At 33.4% G+C, this 19,309-nt stretch overlaps 1 protein-coding gene across 1 annotated transcript; it reads left to right on the top strand.

Annotated features, from left to right (window-relative positions):
- Positions 1 to 114: 114 nt before the first annotated feature.
- On the top strand, positions 115 to 18,285 carry LOC144446601 (putative ATP-dependent RNA helicase DHX34). Its single transcript, XM_078136403.1, has 26 exons — positions 115 to 257; positions 1,016 to 1,110; positions 1,813 to 1,947; positions 2,400 to 2,482; positions 3,189 to 3,326; positions 4,137 to 4,326; positions 5,287 to 5,504; positions 5,923 to 5,976; positions 6,527 to 6,754; positions 7,595 to 7,702; positions 8,202 to 8,298; positions 8,636 to 8,783; positions 9,234 to 9,408; positions 9,635 to 9,721; positions 9,978 to 10,052; positions 10,798 to 10,911; positions 11,595 to 11,747; positions 12,196 to 12,285; positions 12,522 to 12,668; positions 13,070 to 13,209; positions 13,758 to 13,868; positions 14,836 to 14,957; positions 15,261 to 15,434; positions 16,553 to 16,664; positions 17,200 to 17,342; positions 17,790 to 18,285. The coding sequence occupies exons 1-26, from the start codon at positions 190 to 192 to the stop codon at positions 17,948 to 17,950; spliced, it is 3,366 nt and encodes a 1,121-aa protein (XP_077992529.1). The 5' UTR covers positions 115 to 189; the 3' UTR covers positions 17,951 to 18,285.
- The last annotated feature ends 1,024 nt before the right edge of the window (positions 18,286 to 19,309 follow it).

The following is a 19,309-nucleotide window of genomic DNA, read 5'->3' as shown; positions in this document are numbered from 1 at the left end:
CGAAAATCAGAGGATGAACAGACTTCTAGATATGAAAGATGTGATAAAATAGATGACAATGTTGAGGGTGCTGATTTGACAAAAAAGGATGGTGTATCTGAAGAGAGGAAGAGCTCTGAATTTAATAAAATAACACAAAGCACCACTGAACATCAAAGCAAACAGAACATTTACATAGATGTAGAGTGGATGGAGTGGCAGAATCACAAAGCTGAACTTGACTCTATCTTTTTTAGAGACAGAGATTTCATTAAGAGGTGGGTATTGAACTAGAAGGTCAATGACCCTAGAGTAGTAGTAGCGAGCTTTGAGACAAGTAGTGAACTTTATTAAGACACATAGAACACACATAGGATCTTGTTTCATATACTGAGTCGAAAATGTTACTGAATCATACTTTTACTGTGGTAATCGATGCTTTGGTTGTTGTGACATGTTAATACAAAAGATAAGCTATTGAATGGACATTGGTTTAATTGTAGTCTCAGTAGGGCAGCTCTCTGAAAGTGAAAGCAAACTTGCAGTATACTGTTTTGGGACAAAGGTTTACCCTATCTTGATCACAGTGTGATTAGATTCACACAACAGAAGAACCGTTATCACCCACTTGTATGGTCTACCATATTGAATAATTAGATTTTGTTTTACCATCATCTTAACTATAAAAAGCACATAACCTAACCACACGGTCATTGAGTCTTATCTCAAAGACTGAGAGAGATCATTATTGCAGTAAAAATAACTTTTATTCAAATTGATCTAAAATTTGAAATTCAACTTGAGAGCTACATTTGTATGACATTTGTATGACGCACTTTCACAACTTTAAACCAAATTGTTCCATTCTATTTAGACTGAGGCAGTGCTGCACCATGACATAATCTCAGAAACTGATGCAAATTTAAGAATTATTATAAGATTTAAAATGTGCAATTATTAAGGTTGAGTTGTTTACCAACAGAGAGAAAAAGTAAATGACATTCTGTTGTATACATTTTTCTCTCATATATAATAGAGGTACAAAGAACTATGATGATTTCTGGGCCTTCTTCAAGAAATACCAAGCCTTTCAAAGTAGGAAACAAAGTACTACTAGTACTAGTAGCAAAGGTAAGCTCAGTACATTGTACACACACAATTATTCATAACATTTTGCTAGTTGAATAGTATTTATACATGTAGGCACCTCAGGTGTTTTTCCATCATGACCGCAGTATGTCGTAATGTTTAAAAAGCAGTTTGGATTAGGATTGAAATTTAGGTGTATAAAGTAGTTATCTGGCAGAAGTATAGAAGACACAATTTGGCCTTAAATAGAAGAAAATGATCCTATATAATACATGGCTCCACTGATAAGATAACGCTAAAATATGAGATTTTGGTATTAATTTGTGGCCTTTAATCACAACTTGAACATTATGCTGTAAGTTCATATTACATGTACATGTACTTCAAAGGATATGAGGACCAGTGTGCCCTCTAAGCCAATTTGACACGCCACTGACGCACACAATTTCTAGTGATGCACCAAAATTTGGTGTTCCCCTATCTCTTACTATGTGGTGACTCACAAGATATCCAAGTTTTTCTCATTTTGACTCACAACAATATTCTGCTATCGTTAGAGGGCACACTGATATTGAGGACAATGACATTTGATCATATTTGGCATTTTCAAACATAGCCTAGGACCATATCCTTTCCAATATATGTGTACTTTACATCTGTCTGTGGTGTGCATGTTGTCAGTGGCTAAGTGCATCTGCCCGTCCATGTATCCATTAATCCCACCACCCATTTAATATTCATCAGCAAGTGATAGCAGAGAGAAAAGTTGTAAACTTGGCTTACCCATGAAGTACGACAAACGATACAAAATCAATGTGTCCGTGAAATCTAAAGACTTTGAGCACTATTCAAGACCATATTCTGTGACAGGGAACAGAGGTAAGATAATGACTAATTACTACATTTACTATAAATTTAGTGGCTGTATTTCCTTATTGTACACTGTAGTGGTAACATAGAAAAGTCACCATCTTTTCCATTGAATGCTAAGTTATTATATAGAATAGATTCAAAACAAAAATGTGCAGAATGTCTTCCCATTTACTATGTGGTTACATTTTGAAAGTCATATTTGTTATTACATAACACAATTCATGTACAATAGAATAAAAATCATTCATACTACACCGGAATTCTGTTTATATAAGTATATGTGTACATATTGTATTGATTGTAGTTGAAACCATCCAGTGGCAATACTAGTTATTGTTTAAATGAGAAGTCAAAACTGGAAAGTTTAAAACATTTCTTTGTATACGTAATAAAAACATCAAGTTAGATGTGGAAATGACAGAGGTGTTCATTTTGTATAATGTTTTCCTTTAAACCAGATGATGACAAATTGAGTAAAGAGAAATTGTCTGAATTCCGACTAGCTCTTCTACATTACGTTGACTTCTGTCAAAAACAACAGGTGAGTCTTCCTAACTTTGATTCCAAATATAGTCATGAACTTGTAAATGCTCACATTGGGGTGCCAGGATGAAAGTTTAAAAATAAGGAGAACATTGCCATTTTTACTAAAGCATTAAAATCACCAAACACAGTGACACTTTCAATCAAGATTCACCTTGTATTTGTAATTCCCAATGACACAAATAATAGTTCTTTAAGTATATAAACACTTACATATATCTCCCAAGAAGTCCAGTGAGGCCATCCCTCATGGGTTCGGTGTTAATGTTTGTGAGTAGAACGGTTTTGAGAAACACCTCAATTCTTGATACACAGGGACTGTTTTAAAAGAGAAAAAACTATTATAAGATATTAGAGCTGTTATCATGATTGCATATCACAAAGTCGATCATATCATTCTTCACTGAAATATAAAAGAATACATTTTGTGTCCTTGGGGGAATTGCTGGTGTATTTTTTCCAAGCAATTTACATTTACCTGAAGTTGTATTTTAAAACATTTTCATATGTTGTTGAAGTCTTGAAAAGAAATATATTGTTCCAAAGTAAGGAAATTTTCATATACATGTAACTTGGTCCAAGTATTATAAATAACTTTCCTTACTATCACAAGGTTGCATTGGACTGGTTGCATTAGGATTGTTTTTATTTCCTCTGTTCATACCAATTTTATTCTAATAACTGTTTTTCTTGTTTAATTTTAGTTTAATAAATTAGCTAAGTTGCGGAAAGACCAAGCTAATTTACCCATAGCTAAGTACAAAGATAAAATACTTAATGCAGTGAAAGCCAATCAGGTGATTGTTATTGCTGGTGACACTGGATGTGGGAAGTCTACACAGGTAATTTGCATAAATTTAAAAAGCAGTTTCATTCATGCTCAAACTTCAATATGCCTGTCATGTTGAAACAAGTGGTAGCTTTGACACAATTGATTTGCATTCTTTGCAATCATCTAGTCTGAGTCTAGAGAAAATCGTAACATTTTTAAATCTAGTTACTAAATCCCCCGGGCTAGTCTGCTTACTTTAAGAGCAACCAAAGGTCACCACTGAGGGCACTAGCTGCACCCAGACAGAGGTACTCACCACTTTTCAGCTTTATTTGGCAACCCCAAAAGTACAGACACATGGTCTTACTATAAGACTAAACATTTTGTTGGAACAACAATGACAGTATAATATACATGTACATGTAGATATGTACTAGTATAATATTATACTTTATTCATAGGAAGATGACATCTTTCATTACTTATTTTTGGTACATTTTGATTTTCATGTCTGAAATTTATGTCACTTTGCCATCAGATTTGATATGTTTGTTCTTATGGAAGTGTCTATTCACTTTGATCCTTGGGAATGTGATAACTGTTGTTTTCTATTTTTACATGAACTCCAGCTGTATTTTTAGTCAAAATAAACATTTCTTAACATGATTTGATTTCTGCAGAACCCAGGGCTTTCGTGAGCAGGGACAGACTGCTAGTTGAATACCATACCCTATTTTCTGAACATATCTTATTGGAAACACACAAATTATGAGGTTTTTTTCTTCATGTAGGCTTTAAGCATACATATATTTTACCTCTGGAGGTATTTCAAAAGAATATCACTTGTATTTTATTAAACATGTTAATTCTTCCATGACAGGTTCCGCAATACTTACTAGCAGCTGGTTATACAAACATTGCATGTACACAGCCAAGAAGAATTGCTTGTATCTCATTAGCCAAGAGAGTAGGCTATGAAACCCTGAATGAGTATGGTTCTGAAGTTGCCTACAAGATTAGATTTGAGTCAACGAAGAATATCTTCACCAGGATCCTGTTTGTCACTGAAGGTATAGAACCACACATCAATATAATTAAAATTTTTAATTTCAATTTTAAAGATGCGCTAGCGTTAACTGGATTTTTCAGACTACCAAAAATATATTCACTGAAAACTGTTGAAAGACCAATAATTAGACATTGTCCATGTTACACTGTAATTAGGGGTTAATTTTATCCATAAATAATAATACAGTAACAGGTTAAAATCATGATCATGATGTTTGGGGTGCTGGTTTTGAGTGCAGACCAGAAAATCAATTTGAATTGATATATTTTACTGTACTGCTACACAAAACTGTTTAACCACAGGTTATTCAAGACTGTTGAGGGTGTGCGATATTAAGCGTAATTAAATCATTATATTTAGGACAACACTTAAAACCCAACCAGTTGCAAATAGTGTTATCATTAATGGAATTAACATTTTTACAAATGATGTATATGAGTCTGACTGATACAGTGTAGTAGTACCTGTACTACACTTATGTGAAGTGTCAACATTTGATTGAACTGTGTCTAGTAATGGCTTTGATAAATTGTACCCCCCCCCACCCATCCCCCACCACCCTTATCGTAGAGGAATCAAGATACAAGACTACAAGACCAATACACATGTACATTACACTCTACTGTGGTACCTCTATACCATAGACTAGAGTTTCTACAACATAGCTTTATGTTTATAATAACTTGTACTGTGTTTATGAGGTCAAAATACTTTATTATGGGGTTCAATTTGTGTGTGTGTGTGTGTGTGTGTGTGTGTGTGTTTGTTTGTTTGTTTGTTTGTTTGTGTTTCTGTCTGTGTTCTTGATCATGGATATATATCTTGTAAGTATTTTTTACCTGACTACCAATTTTAGAAATAAGTTAAACTTGGTTCAAACTAAGTATGCACAATGACAATCATTTGCAAGGAATTGTCAATCATTTCAAATCATGTTCTTTGTTTGTATTTCCGCATGTAGGTTTATTGTTAAGACAAATCTCCAGTGATTCCACCCTATCACAGTACAATGTCATTATAGTGGATGAAGTTCATGAAAGACACATCCATACTGATTTCCTCCTTGGTGTCCTAAGATGTCTCCTTGAACATCGGAAGGATCTCAAACTCATCCTGATGTCTGCTACCATCAATATCAACTTATTTTCAGGATACTTCAGTGATGCTCCTGTTATACAGGTAAGTCATGATATTGTTAATATATTATTAGAGTGCGCACTACATATGATGAGGGCAAGTCAATTATGGACAAGCTAAAAAAGACACACACTAAAACTAGTATTGCAACATCTACTTTATATCTACCTGTGGTATTGAATAATCTCTAACCCTGTCTACATTGTAGTTCAATGAGAAATAATGGATAAAAAGTTTCTCATGCAAATGAGTAACCCCCCCCCCCCCAACTGTTAGAATGATGTAAACAGTGTATAAGTAGCATTCTATGCTGACAAGTATACCATATTTATACATTAAACACTAACTTATCACTGGGCATGTATGTATATATGATATATGTATGTGTGTATGTATGTATGTATGTATGTATGTATTTATGTGAGTCATAAGGTAAAAAATTGTCTTGTCCTATTGGTAGGTTCCTGGAAGGCTGTATCCAATCAAATTAGAGTATGTTGCTGTGAGTCCTGAGGTAAGATCAGTTATACATATTCAGCAGTATGCTTTGAGTACTCATATGTTGTGGAGTATAGGACATAATTTATAAGAATGACAATCTGTAGATTCTGAAAAAGGAGCTGAGTTGACAGCATTTGTACTCAGATGGTGTAAAAAAAAAAGCTTAGGCATACCACAATGATTAAATTGATCTGTATACTGTTAATGCTGATGCATGTCTTTGATGGCATAATTGATGAATAATTGATGGCATTAGAAGGTTTCCTCGACTTTTTCAGATTCATATACTAAATTATGTTATCAAAAATATGTATTAATCCTAAATGCCAGGTTTGAGTTTAGCCAGTAGGAAATTATAGTTAAAGTATATTTCAATAAATCAACTACTACAAGTACGTTTGACAGTAAGCAACAAAAATTACCTGAAAATTGCATCAACTCAACTGCAATGTGCTCATTTGAATGATTGAAAAAGATATGACCAAAACAATTTATAATGCATGAATACCTATTATGTGATACTTGATCTGACATTGCTTATTTTTTCTAATTGGTTTCCATAGGAACAGACAAGTCGGTCAGAGAGATTAGATCCGAGACCCTATTTACGTATCATGCAGCGTGTTGATAACAAGTATCCGTCCAATGAAAGAGGAGATCTATTAATCTTTCTTAGTGGAATGTCTGAGATTTCTAGTGTTACAGAAGCAGCACGACACTATGCTACGCAAACCAAACGATGGATTGTTCTACCATTGCATAGCACATTATCAGTACACGAACAAGATAAGGTAGCTTTTTTGTTATCATGGATACCATTGTTATTTTTAATATGCTGTTAGTATGAACATATATCATGGTGTCCTTTTTATGAACTTTATTAATAAGTAAAGGGAATATTCTTGAATATTTCTATTGTCTTTCACCTGAAAATATATTATTGTATTATTGTATTATTAAGACTTTGGTTAGATATGGAATTTGCCTTTTAGTATAGTTAGCAGTGTTTTGTTTGAATGTTTTGGAACCCTGTAATAAAAAGGGGAAATCTGGTCAAATTTACATAATCTATAGATTCATAGATAATTTCAGAGTGGAACCTGCAAGTGAGTAAATCAGCTGGGAACAGTCACTGACATATTTCAGCTATTTATCATCTGTAAATAAAACAGCAGTGGAATAGGTTTGCACAATGTGCTCACATCTGTGTCTTAAATTGTACATGTATGTATCAAATAAATTATGCACCAGTCACAACAGTAGTGTATATTTATAGCTTATATAACATTGTATAACATTGGAATGGAATGTAAAAGACATTGAAGAATAAATGCATGAATGGAAAATAAATATAAATGTACATTCATATTTTATATAATTAGGGACATGTCAGTTGTCACAAACTTTCAAAAAATAACTTCTGCAAAATGGATTCAAGAAATTTCATCAAAAATAGATAGCAGGGGACATACACTAAACTAGGAATAAATTAATGTTTATTTTCATACTTTGCTAATGCACACATCATTGTATGTCTAGATTTATCAAATGGATATCTGAGTAGATTTTTGTATGATATTTACTGGTTCATCATGATCTTTTGGTTCCTTTTGTCTTTGATGATCTTTTAGGTATTTGATATTGCTCCAGATGGTGTCAGGAAGTGTATCATAGCAACCAATATAGCAGAAACATCAGTTACTATTGATGGTGTCAGGTTTATTGCTGATTCTGGAAAGGTATGCACATGTAAATGTAGATTAAATCGTCATATCACTTGAAACAATTAGATGTTGGCCTATATTTACAAAGTTTTTATTACAGCATGCCACTAATATAATTTTGTATATATGGAATTGAGTAATAATTTTGTAGGTGAAGAGTCATTGGGAACTCAGATAGAGTTCAATTTAATACCATCCTGGATAAAAAAAATATACTTTGAATGAATACTTTGAGAGATGCAAAGCAGAAAAAATAGAGAACAATATAATCAGAGATCGCCCATAAAAAATATTTAAGGTATACATGTAAGTTATGAGATGGAAGTAACGTGTGGTCACTGTGTGCCACTATCTTTTATGATATGATATGATATGATATGATATGATATGATATGATATGATATGATAGGCTTTTGAAACCATGTAATTTTACACTTGATATGAATGCTATACACGAGTGTGACACTGTGTGACAGGTTGCAGCTGTCCTTAAACATTTAACTCTGAATTTCAGGTAAAAGAGATGAGTTATGATCCTAAAGCTAAAATGCAGAGACTACAAGAATTCTGGATTAGTAGAGCTAGTGCTGAGCAGAGGAAAGGAAGAGCAGGTATGTACCAAGTACTGAATACATGTAGTATATTTACAGCATACATGTATATAGTAAGTGTACTTTTACCAAGCCAATGGAGCTCTGTTAAAAGGACAGAAACCAGTCAGAGTTTTGTTTGAAACCATCCAGTTTTCAGTTTGTGAATAATATCAAACTCTAATCAGAATTTGAATGACAGAATTTGTATTGTAGTTATGTAATAGTTGTATCAACAATACGGTTACTTTTTAGTACTCCACAATATCTTCCATGAACTATTTACTGATTGGGACATTATTCTGTTGCCTTAGTAACCATTGAGTGTGACAATATATGTCCTTATTGTTGATTACAGGTAGAACAGGTCCTGGTGTGTGTTTCCGTCTTTATGAGGAATCCGACTACAATGACTTCCAGGAATACGCTACACCTGAAATCCATCGAGTCCCACTGGACTCTCTCATACTTCAGATGATTGCCATGGGTTTACCAAATGCAAGGAGGTGAGATTCAAGCCTTTATCCATTATGAAATTAAACAGATTTTTGGCAGATAAATTAATGATAGGCTCTGTGTACTGATTAATACAGAATACTCCTTTCTAATAAACACTGCCCTTTAGCGATGTAACCATGATGCTTGTTGTCAACATGTGTGAAAGTTCACAGTGGTTCAGAGTTCACAGATAATTATGATTGCACTAAACTAATGCTTCTGTTAAAAGTTAGTCTGCTTTATCTTAGAGTAAACAGTTTTGATTGGATGAAAATCTTAACATGGTATCTATCAATTAATCAAATAGGCTTTGGAATAAACCTGGAGACATTTGACTCAAAGAAATGCTTTTGAATGAAATAATGAAATATGTAATACAATTGCAAATGTATTTTCAAATGGACAAAGATATTGTCAGTATATGCACATGATATAACGCTCCTTTTTCTGTGTTTCAGTTTTCCATTCATTGAACCACCACCATTGTCCAGTATTGAAAATTCTATTGTGTTCTTGAAAGAACAGGGTGCTTTAACAGAAGATGAGAAATTAACACCAATAGGAAAAATGCTGGCTCAGTTACCAGTTGATGTTGTTATTGGTAAAATGTTAATCATGGGCACCGTATTTCATGTAAGTCACTGAGACTTTATTTGAGATAAATATATGTTCTCATAGTTGGAATACTGTACATTTATTCAAATATGAAACAAAAGTAACAGCAAAGAACAATCAACTTACAGACTGAGCCCTTGTAACTAAAGTTGAATTCCTTTTGCCTAATTTTTTAGTAATTAATTTGAATTACCAAGCTGAGAAGTACATTTGTCAGATGTTGTTGATATATTGTGTCTTTCAGGTAATTCATCCAGTGTTGTCTATATCTGCATCCCTTAGTGTCCAATCACCGTTTACTAATAAAGCATATCATGACCACAATATAGCTGTGAGTATATATTTTTGTCTCAATATGGGTGTTTGAACATTACAATTGGATGGTAATCTGCCAAAGTGAATTAGATGTTACAGTAAAACTAATAATTCAACAGTTACTTACCTTCAGTGCCTCATCCTCAAAAATGACTTCAATTTTTATGTGGTTTTGTATTTATATGAAGTGTGAAAATGGTGGACATTACATTCAACAGTTTGATACACTTGCTGAATGCATACAATACTGAGCAATAATGTTTTGTTTACAGAGTGCAAGACAGCCACTAGAGTCAGACCATGGGGATCCATTTACTTTATTGAACTCTTATGATGAATGGATACAGGTGAGTAAACTACTTCAGCACAGCTCAAGAATTTGTTTCCAGATGTGCTAGTATTGGGTTAGCTTATAGTACTATCATAAGGTTGGCATGGTTCAAGCACTAACACGTCACCATCCCATATTAGCAAGAATGGTTAATGTCTACACCATTCCTATGTTAACACCAGACTGGCACTAACACCTTATCAGCATGTGTTAGCAGCTGGAACGGTTAATTAATGCTTCAGTCCTATGTTAACACCAGGCTGGGACAAATACCCTCATCAGCATGCATATATTACCAACTAAATGGTTAATTTCTGCACCAGTCCTAAAGTTAACAATTGGTGTTAAGCTGACACTGGGCTGTCAAATTGGAAAAAGGTTCTTGAGTTATACTGTAAATCTTTGATAGCTGTCAAAACATATAGAACTGAATCTGGAATGCACTCGTATGAATAATTAATATACATTTTTAGATTGCGAGAAGTCAATGATAATTTCATTTTAAAACAAATTATTTTGAAATTATTTTCAGGGTGGTTTACCATATTTGTGGTGACAAATTTCAACAAAAGTTACATGTGTCTCAACTGTCAAAATGATAACATTCCACAGGATCCCATTTATTATAAATATTTATTGAATTGTTATAAATTTTCCTGGAAGCCATGTCTTCTTCAAGTCTATTAATTAAGTCTATTTTATCTTGGTTGCTACATTGTATCATGTTTTATCACATTTGTCTATCTGTTTATGCTAACTAGGTAAAAACACAAGGTAGAAACTCCTCTCGTAAATGGTGCAAGAGAAGAGGTCTTGAAGAGCAACGTTTCTATGAAATGTCAAAACTCAGACAACAGTTTAAAGACTTGCTTAAGGTAGTTAATTCTAAGCCCATCATACTGACATATCAATAATACAGATTACCTCAGAACCATTTATTAGCACTGGAGGGTGAAATCTAGGGTCGTTGTAAAATTTCGAAGTTTTATATGGGAGACAAACCAACCCAAGTCAAAGTTGTCATGAATTGTTATTGTTTTAGGTGAAAAGCCTTACATCTTAAAGGCAAAGCTCCAGTATGATTAAAAATTTAACAACTGAATGGCAAAACTACAGAAAAAGGTGATCTTGAACAAAAGTCATTATGGCTCCATCAATTACAAAATGTAGATAACACTAATACAAGAACCTGAGATGGAACCCATTGGTGAAATTTGCACATGAAAAATGGTTTTCTGGCAGAGCTAGAGGTGAAGTTGGATTAGCACAAAAGAATAATCCTCAGTCTGTAATCCTTATGGCTCTAATATAACACTAATGCAAGAGTCTTGACTTGAATCCCTGGCCTTTAGAGGACTAAGTTTCAATTGCAAGCCAAGTCATCACATTACCGTACTACTGTCTTAATTAATAAGGATTACATAGGGTCATTCATTTGTTCTGGCCAAACTTTTTATATAGCTCTGCCAAACAAATGTTTTTTCACACTTAGATTTCAATCCTAATCCAAAGTTGGCCTTTAACAAAATCAGTAAACTTTGTTGAACTTGTTTGACAGGACCATGGATTGCTAACTCTGGCTGGAGAAGACAGGCAGTACAGTAGTGTAGAGAGACATTACAGAAATAGGGAAAAAGAAAAACTTAAAAAACTGAAAAGAGAACAAAGACAGGCAAATCGAAAAAGGAAAGTTCTGAAGCTGGAACAAGAGGTAAGAATTTGTACCATTTCTCCTTTTGCTGTTTGATATGTGTTTTAAGATTTTCATTTTATATATCTTCAAAATCATTTTGAATGTTTCTCTTTGCATATCCTTGTACCTGTTTTGTCTAGTATATCTTATTCCATTGAGACTTTAATACTCTAATTAAATCTTGAAGTTTCCTACTAGCAATTTATGCAACTTTGTGATCTGAAATTGGCTCTTGGAGACTAATTACTTTTGTTGATCGTTGAGGCTTGTGCACTGCAATAATGCACAATTTCAACACAAAATGTATTTCAAAGATTACATATTATGTACCTATTTTGTGAACTAAATGAATTGTATATTAAATTTACAACTTGCCCGATTAATCGTTGTATTCACAAATTATGATATTTAGATATCGAAAGTGACATATTAATGACACAGTCTGACAACATTTGGTTCATTTCAGGATTTTGAAGTGAGTGATGCCAGTGACAATGAAGGTGTTGATATTGCTGATATTGATTTCAAATTGACACATGACATTGATGATTTACAGGTAAGAGTAAAATGACAATGACATCGTATTTTGTATAAACTGTATTTAGGGATTATACATGGGTGGATATAGCCAGTCTCATAATGGGCTTTGAGAGTTGCATAGCCATAAAGTACATGACATTCTAAAGAAGGCATTTACTGTTTAGTCAATTCGTTGAAATATTTTTTGTTTCAAGAGTTTCCCATGTATCAATAGTATCACCACATCTCAAATTTGTTTTTACTCATCGCCAGGAAATGTCTGATGTCAGTCGTGGTTTCACGTTACGAGAAATCAATCTGCTGAAAGTGATTCTCTGCAGTGGTCTATATCCACAACTCGCCATAGCAGATGATTGTAACTCATACAGGAAAGATTCAGATCAAGTCTTTCACACCAAGGTAAGCAGTTCACCACATTGTATAATTATGTAGTATTTCCCAAGTGTTTCACTCCAAGTAGTTTTTCAACTTTAAGTATAATAAGTGCCACTGTGTTTGGAAAGTTTGTTTTCCATATGACAAACAATATCTGCATTCCTGAAACATACACTAACGTACTTGAATGCAAGTCAGTTCAGTCAACTTCTTGAATGGAAAAGTTAAACTATGGAGCAATCTGCTTTGGTGCTTTTCATGTACAGTATGTGACGATTTTATGGAGTCATTTGCACCTCTATTGATTTATTATGTCTGCTTGTAATAAAGAGAAACCAGAATGTGTTAAGGTAAAAACAATTGAAAAAACTTCTGAAATGTGTGAATTCTGTTTAATTGTTTTGTTTTGTTATTGCAATCCACAGTCTAAACCCTTTGTTGTCCTCCATCCCACTGGTGTATTTGCCAACAATCCTGACATACTTGAACCAAGGATCACAAACCAAAATGAAATGGACAAAACTAGGATGAATTTCAGTAATAAACATGAATTACTAGCATTTGTGTAAGTACATGTAAATATAAAGAAGTTGTAAAATATGAAATATGTTGAACATGTATAAAAATACAAGTTGTAAAATATGAAATATGTTGAACATGTATAAAAATACAAGTTTTTTTTGTACAAACACTCATTGCAATTCAGAGTGAGCATAAACAATGTCAATACAATAATAATAAGTAAATGAATTCTTCATTTGGTGGTGATGTCAAGGCAAAATAATGATAGTTATGTTACTGATTTTTAATTAAAATGTCATGAATACATTTCATTTATATTAGGGCATATTATTATTTACTAAGAAAGACATTGCTGAAGGTAAACAGTGTTTTCTGTTGCAATCATAAATAATGAAAAAATGACAACACGAATGATAAATCATAAGATTCGTAATAAATGACAAAAAAATATTAAATGTTTTAGGATATGTGATCAAATTCTTCAGTCTCTAATACCAGTACTAAACATCTGTGTGGTGTAATTCTATTTTTAAAGCTTGCAGATCATTGCTTAAGGATAATAACTTTTGTACATCTGACTTGATATTGTAGATCTTTGTTGGAGACTAATAAGCCATATTTAGTGAACACTATGAGAGTTCCTGCCATACAAACCATGATGTTGTATTCACATAGTTTGGATACTAATCAAGAATGTACAAGGTAAGCGAGAAGTCCAAATTGTACCGAGGTGAATTTGGTCTAAATATCATACTTTAAGGTGTAAATAATTATATATTTTTCCCACTATATTTCTGCATTCAGTTGAGGAAAACACAAATGACACAAGGAAGCCTGTCACTGTAAGGGACGAGTAGTGACAAAACATCTATGTTACGTGTATTTTTTAGCTATGATTATACCAGCATAAACAAAATATAACGAAACAGGGAAAATAATCGTGACTGAACATTTTGAGTCATACATGTATTTTGAGCACTGCAGAATTGACATGGCCATGCTTTGGTATAATGTAGAACAAACAATGAATTCCGTATTTTCTGTTCACAAATGCATACAATTTTGTTTGGCATGGCATATATACTGAGATGATTATCCTATTTGGCCTTGCCCTGGGTAGGTATTTGGATCATAAAGACATAGACAATATATTAGGAGTGATTGTAATTCTCAACCATGGAGTGTTGTCATTTACAGGTTGCTCCCAAAGTGCTTCATAAAGGAGCCTGGTTGACTGATGAAAAGAAACCAATCTGTAGTGAAAGTCAACAAAACACATTTATCTCCATTTTGCACTATTTCTTTGCAATGTGTAACCTTCAGGGAATGTAGTTCTTCTATCTGGCAAGACTGATTTGTAAAACTGATTTTCATACTTGTACTTGAGGTGGTGGTGGTGGTGGTGGTGGTGGTGGGGGGGGGGACTAACATATGTTTTCAGCAAATTTAAATACCTGAATGGTCCCACAGATGAAAATACAAGTAAAACAAACTGAAGAAAAAAAAACAAGTGTTTATTATAATTATTATCCCAGACTGCTATTTCAGACATTTTGTTCCAGTGCACAAAATCTTCCACCTCAGAAAACAAGTTGATTTGTTAATGCTAAAATGTATTACTGTATTGTGTATCATAAGAATTCCAACCAATTTCCCGATTGTTTTCCAGGATTGTAGCTGATGGATGGATTGATTTCCAGTTCAAGGATGGTGAATCAGCTCAGTATTTGTTGTCCAGTGCTGTACAACTCAGATCAACATGGCAGAAACTATTGCAAATCAAACTGGAAGGTGACAATTTCACAAACTGACTTCTTAAATTTCTTTGCTGTATGTCATTTTTTGTCCAATAGTAAAACAGTCTGTTGATATTAAAATGTTTCATTTGAAAATCATGTACACAGCTCTTGGAATTCCAAGTATGTTACATTTCAATTCCTTGATCAACCTCTGCTCCACATGATACACATACATTACTGCAGGCACACATGAGAATAAGTTGACCTTCTTGTTTTACTTTGACTCTATAGCAGGAAGCAAAACAGTTTTACAGGTACTGAGAATTGTCTAATCACTCCTCTTATTTTGTCACAGACTCCATGTCAGCAGACAAGACAAAGCCAGACAGTGGACCAAATCTGAATGTGTTAAGATTAGAGAGAATTCTAGCTGCCAAACTATCAGAGTTGTTAGACAGTGATGTACAGTATAGTATGAGAAAACTAAGGTCTACAGAAGCTGCACATCTCTATGTTGGACCGAATAAAGGTTTCTATCAATTTATTGGCAACTTTTTAGACATTTACATTTCCCTACCCACTCAAGAAAAAAATTGCACTCTGAAAAGATATACCTCATTTTACAATACAAATGATTATGATGATGACTTGTGAACTAATACAGTGATTTTGCTAAAGTTTGGTAACCCCAGTAACATAGGGTATAATCTGGTAATATTTAAAGTGAACGCACCTTGCACTGTAGTTTTGGTAGGGAACATCTGTTAAAAAAATCTTGGGTACTCCGGTAGATTTTTAGCAAAGTTGACAGTTGTACAAGATTTTGATCAAAACTCAAACTATTTATAGCATGGTATACTGATTCTATCACTGCAAAGTTATTACTGGTATTATTCAGTATTATTTAAGAGTAGGAGAAGATCAGTAGTTTAATGTAGCATACACAAATAATTATTTTAGTTAGGGGTGGGGGAAGTTTTGAACTATTTTGGTTCTCATCTGGCAAAAATAATTTTACTTTTTTAATCTGTTTTGTACCCCTGAATACAAATATTTCTGAAAAATATCAATTTGAGAAATGGAAGAATTTTTGCTATTAAAGTAAATGCGTGGCACTGAAATACATTAAAGTGGCTATAAAAGAGCATTTTTCTCACTACATACAGGTTTTGTGTTTATGGCACTACATACTACTACATACTGATTTGAAATTGATTCTGCTGGCTTATACAACTATCAATTTTGGCCTATTTATGTTAGATGGGGGGGGGGGGGTCTGAGGCATAACTAAAAGAATTTTCAATTACTTTTGTATCTTCCATTGAACTATTGATATTAATTGGTACACCATTAAACTGTCTCTACTTAGTCACAGGTTTATTGTTATCTGTATTATACTACATGGATATCAAACTTGTTGGCATGATATGAATGTGGTAAAAGTAACACGTTCAATTTGCTATTGTCTATGTTATCAATGGAACACTGTAGATGATTCTATGTGTGACCTTCGATTGTGTGAATTTTACTTTTGATTTACAAGATAGTTAACAAGCGTACCACATATTAATATAACAATATACTATTTTCAAATACATTCAATAATGTCGACAGGTAATTGAGAATCAACAATGTATATCATTACAGACATGGGTACTACAGGGGAGGTAGACAAGTTCTTCCATTCACAAAGTTCTAACTGTGAACCACACCCTACTAAAGGTGGCACTAGAGTTAACACTTATCTGACATTTGGATGGTGAGTTTAATCAAACTGTATTCATAATTTATTCAGTAACTTAATATTTTTCAAAAGTTTTCTTGAGGAGACACATAGCCATTGGAAGACTATACTGACAGTGTTTAAAGTCACAAGTCTCAAAAAATGACAGTCAGGGCTATTATTTTTTGTTGTATCACTGCACATTCCAACCATTTATTTAGTGAGCTTCAAAATTTTGACCAACTTTGTACTTTCATGTATGACTTGTTAAACAACAGGTTACCTCACCGTCTTACAGATTATTGCACTTCCCCAGTTCATGAGTATAGTACAATGTACAAGGTTCATGGATAAGGCGACTCTCCTACCTAAAGTAATTACATCCATAGGCAAGTTTGCAATAACTTACACAGGTACAGTTTTTTGGAACAATCTACCACCTGGCATCAAATCACAACCATCTAAATCTTCATTTCGTGATTCACTAAAAGATCGTGTCAGTCTGTTGTCTAGCTCATAAATAAGAAGTAAAAAATTAACATTATGTTTTCACCTATATTTTGTTATATAGTCTTATTGACAATGAAACTGCTGACATGGATGAGTATGGATCAGTCATGAGAAAACACTGGATATGTCCAATATGCAATAGTAATATGATAGTGACGGTCTTAGAGAAAATACAACATGAAAGTCAATGCACAGGTGAAATAGGTAAGAAAAATTGTTATATAAATATGTGTCTCAGTACCTTTATTATATATTTTCCATTAGAATACTTTGAAAAATTTCTTAATAAATATGTATCATTGAATCTTTTTTTGTATACTTTCATTGGAAACTTCAGAAAATATTGTGCATGATTTTGTAAAGAAGAACAGTTTGTTTTTAATTAGCAAATTGGTTTTCAGAACTATTTCATGGTACAATCAACCTAATTTCATCTTGATTAATTTATAAACAGCAAGACAAAACATGAATTGTTAATTTCATTGACAGGTTTATTATTACCAAACTGAAAAATTAATATTATCAATTTCTGCTTTATATCTAACTAAAGTTAGCAATTTTGTTACCTCAAACATTATTTGAAAATAACATCAATGTCAAAATGAGAAATTATGTGTTAAGTAACAACCTTTTTTCTCTATCTCCTTGCAGAAATTAAGCAAAGTGACACAGACCAAACTCAAACATCATCTACAAGTAAGGACGGCCAAATGAGACATTTGAAAAAGACCTACCACTGTGATGTATGTGAGCAGGATTTGCAGCTGACTACCACTGAGATTTTGAAACATAAAAGGTCTCATAAGAATTAAAACACATTATACAATGTTTTTGTATCAGAATGTTTCTTTTGTCAAATCATACTACAATGCTAGTGAAAGTACAGCATCAGAAAAGGCTGCAACCACTTGTACAAATACCCAGAGTATGGCACACTGACAGTCATACATCTATGGCTTCTGTCATTGTATGAAATTGGCAGTGCACATATTGGATAGCAGTTCACTGAATTATGGCAATATAATTTTTTCAAATAACACTGTTTTTACCTCGGCATCCAATGGTCACCAGGACCAAAATTGTTTGAAAATAATCCTTGGATTTGTTGTGAGGTGCTTTGGGTAGAGATCAAGGGTTACAAAAATAAATGGACTATGGACTTGTATGTTCCTTATTGTGGTCCAAAATTTGTTGAGTACTTTATGGAAAAAGTCGATACGGATAGCTACGCTTTGAAGTTGAATTAGTTGAATTAAAACAATAGTACACCTATATCCAGAATTACCACATCAACATATGTGGACTTTGGCAAATGCATGTACACATCAATCAAAAGAATTTGTATAGCGCCAAAATCCAATACGGCAAAATGCATGCCTACCTGTATGTATGTATGTATGTATGTGTGTGTATGTATGTATGTATGTATGTATGTATGTATGTATGTATGTATGATTGTATGTATGTATGTGTGTATGTATGTATGTGTGTCTGTGTTTGTGTGTTATCCGCCATTCTTCAGTGTCCAGTCCTTTGTATAAATTGTAGTCAGTCTGAAGTCGTCAGATTGTGACAGAGTACTAATAATCAAGTCTCTGGAGACACGCAATTTGTTGCTGCAGTCTTCAAATAAAAACGACAATCATTTAGCATAGAACAATTGTCAGTTCGTGATTGGCTCCCTAATGACACCTTATGCCGAAAAGTCCTGTAAGAGTGCAGTACCTTACGAGATTTTCCATTTCCATGGATTAGTAACATTTTGAAATTCATGATCACTCCACCGATGTATGCGGAATCCACTGTATTTCTCTAATCATTTCATTGGACTTGCTGATTATTTTTCTGTGATTTCGAAAATGTTCCATTGTTTCATTTAAACTAAGAATATACCCAAAAGGTGGCATAATCAGTAACATATACCACAGACAACTTACTTGTCTGTGCATATACAAACCAATGGGCATGCGTAAAGGGGTAATGCGGCAAATATCTATCCGTTTATATTTGTTTCATGCTCCGAGTAATCTAAGTCGCTGGGTATAGTTTCCTATGAAAGAAACTATTTGGAGAATAAAAACTCACATTCATCCATTCGTACATCAACTATGGTTTTCTTGCAATACATGACCATGACAACAAGTTAAGCCCTTACATACACATAAAATTGA

Source organism: Glandiceps talaboti, chromosome 15 (genome assembly GCF_964340395.1).
Source record: "Glandiceps talaboti chromosome 15, keGlaTala1.1, whole genome shotgun sequence".
Classification (NCBI taxonomy): Eukaryota; Metazoa; Hemichordata; class Enteropneusta; family Spengelidae; genus Glandiceps; species Glandiceps talaboti.
This window is presented reverse-complemented; position numbering and strand designations above follow the sequence as displayed.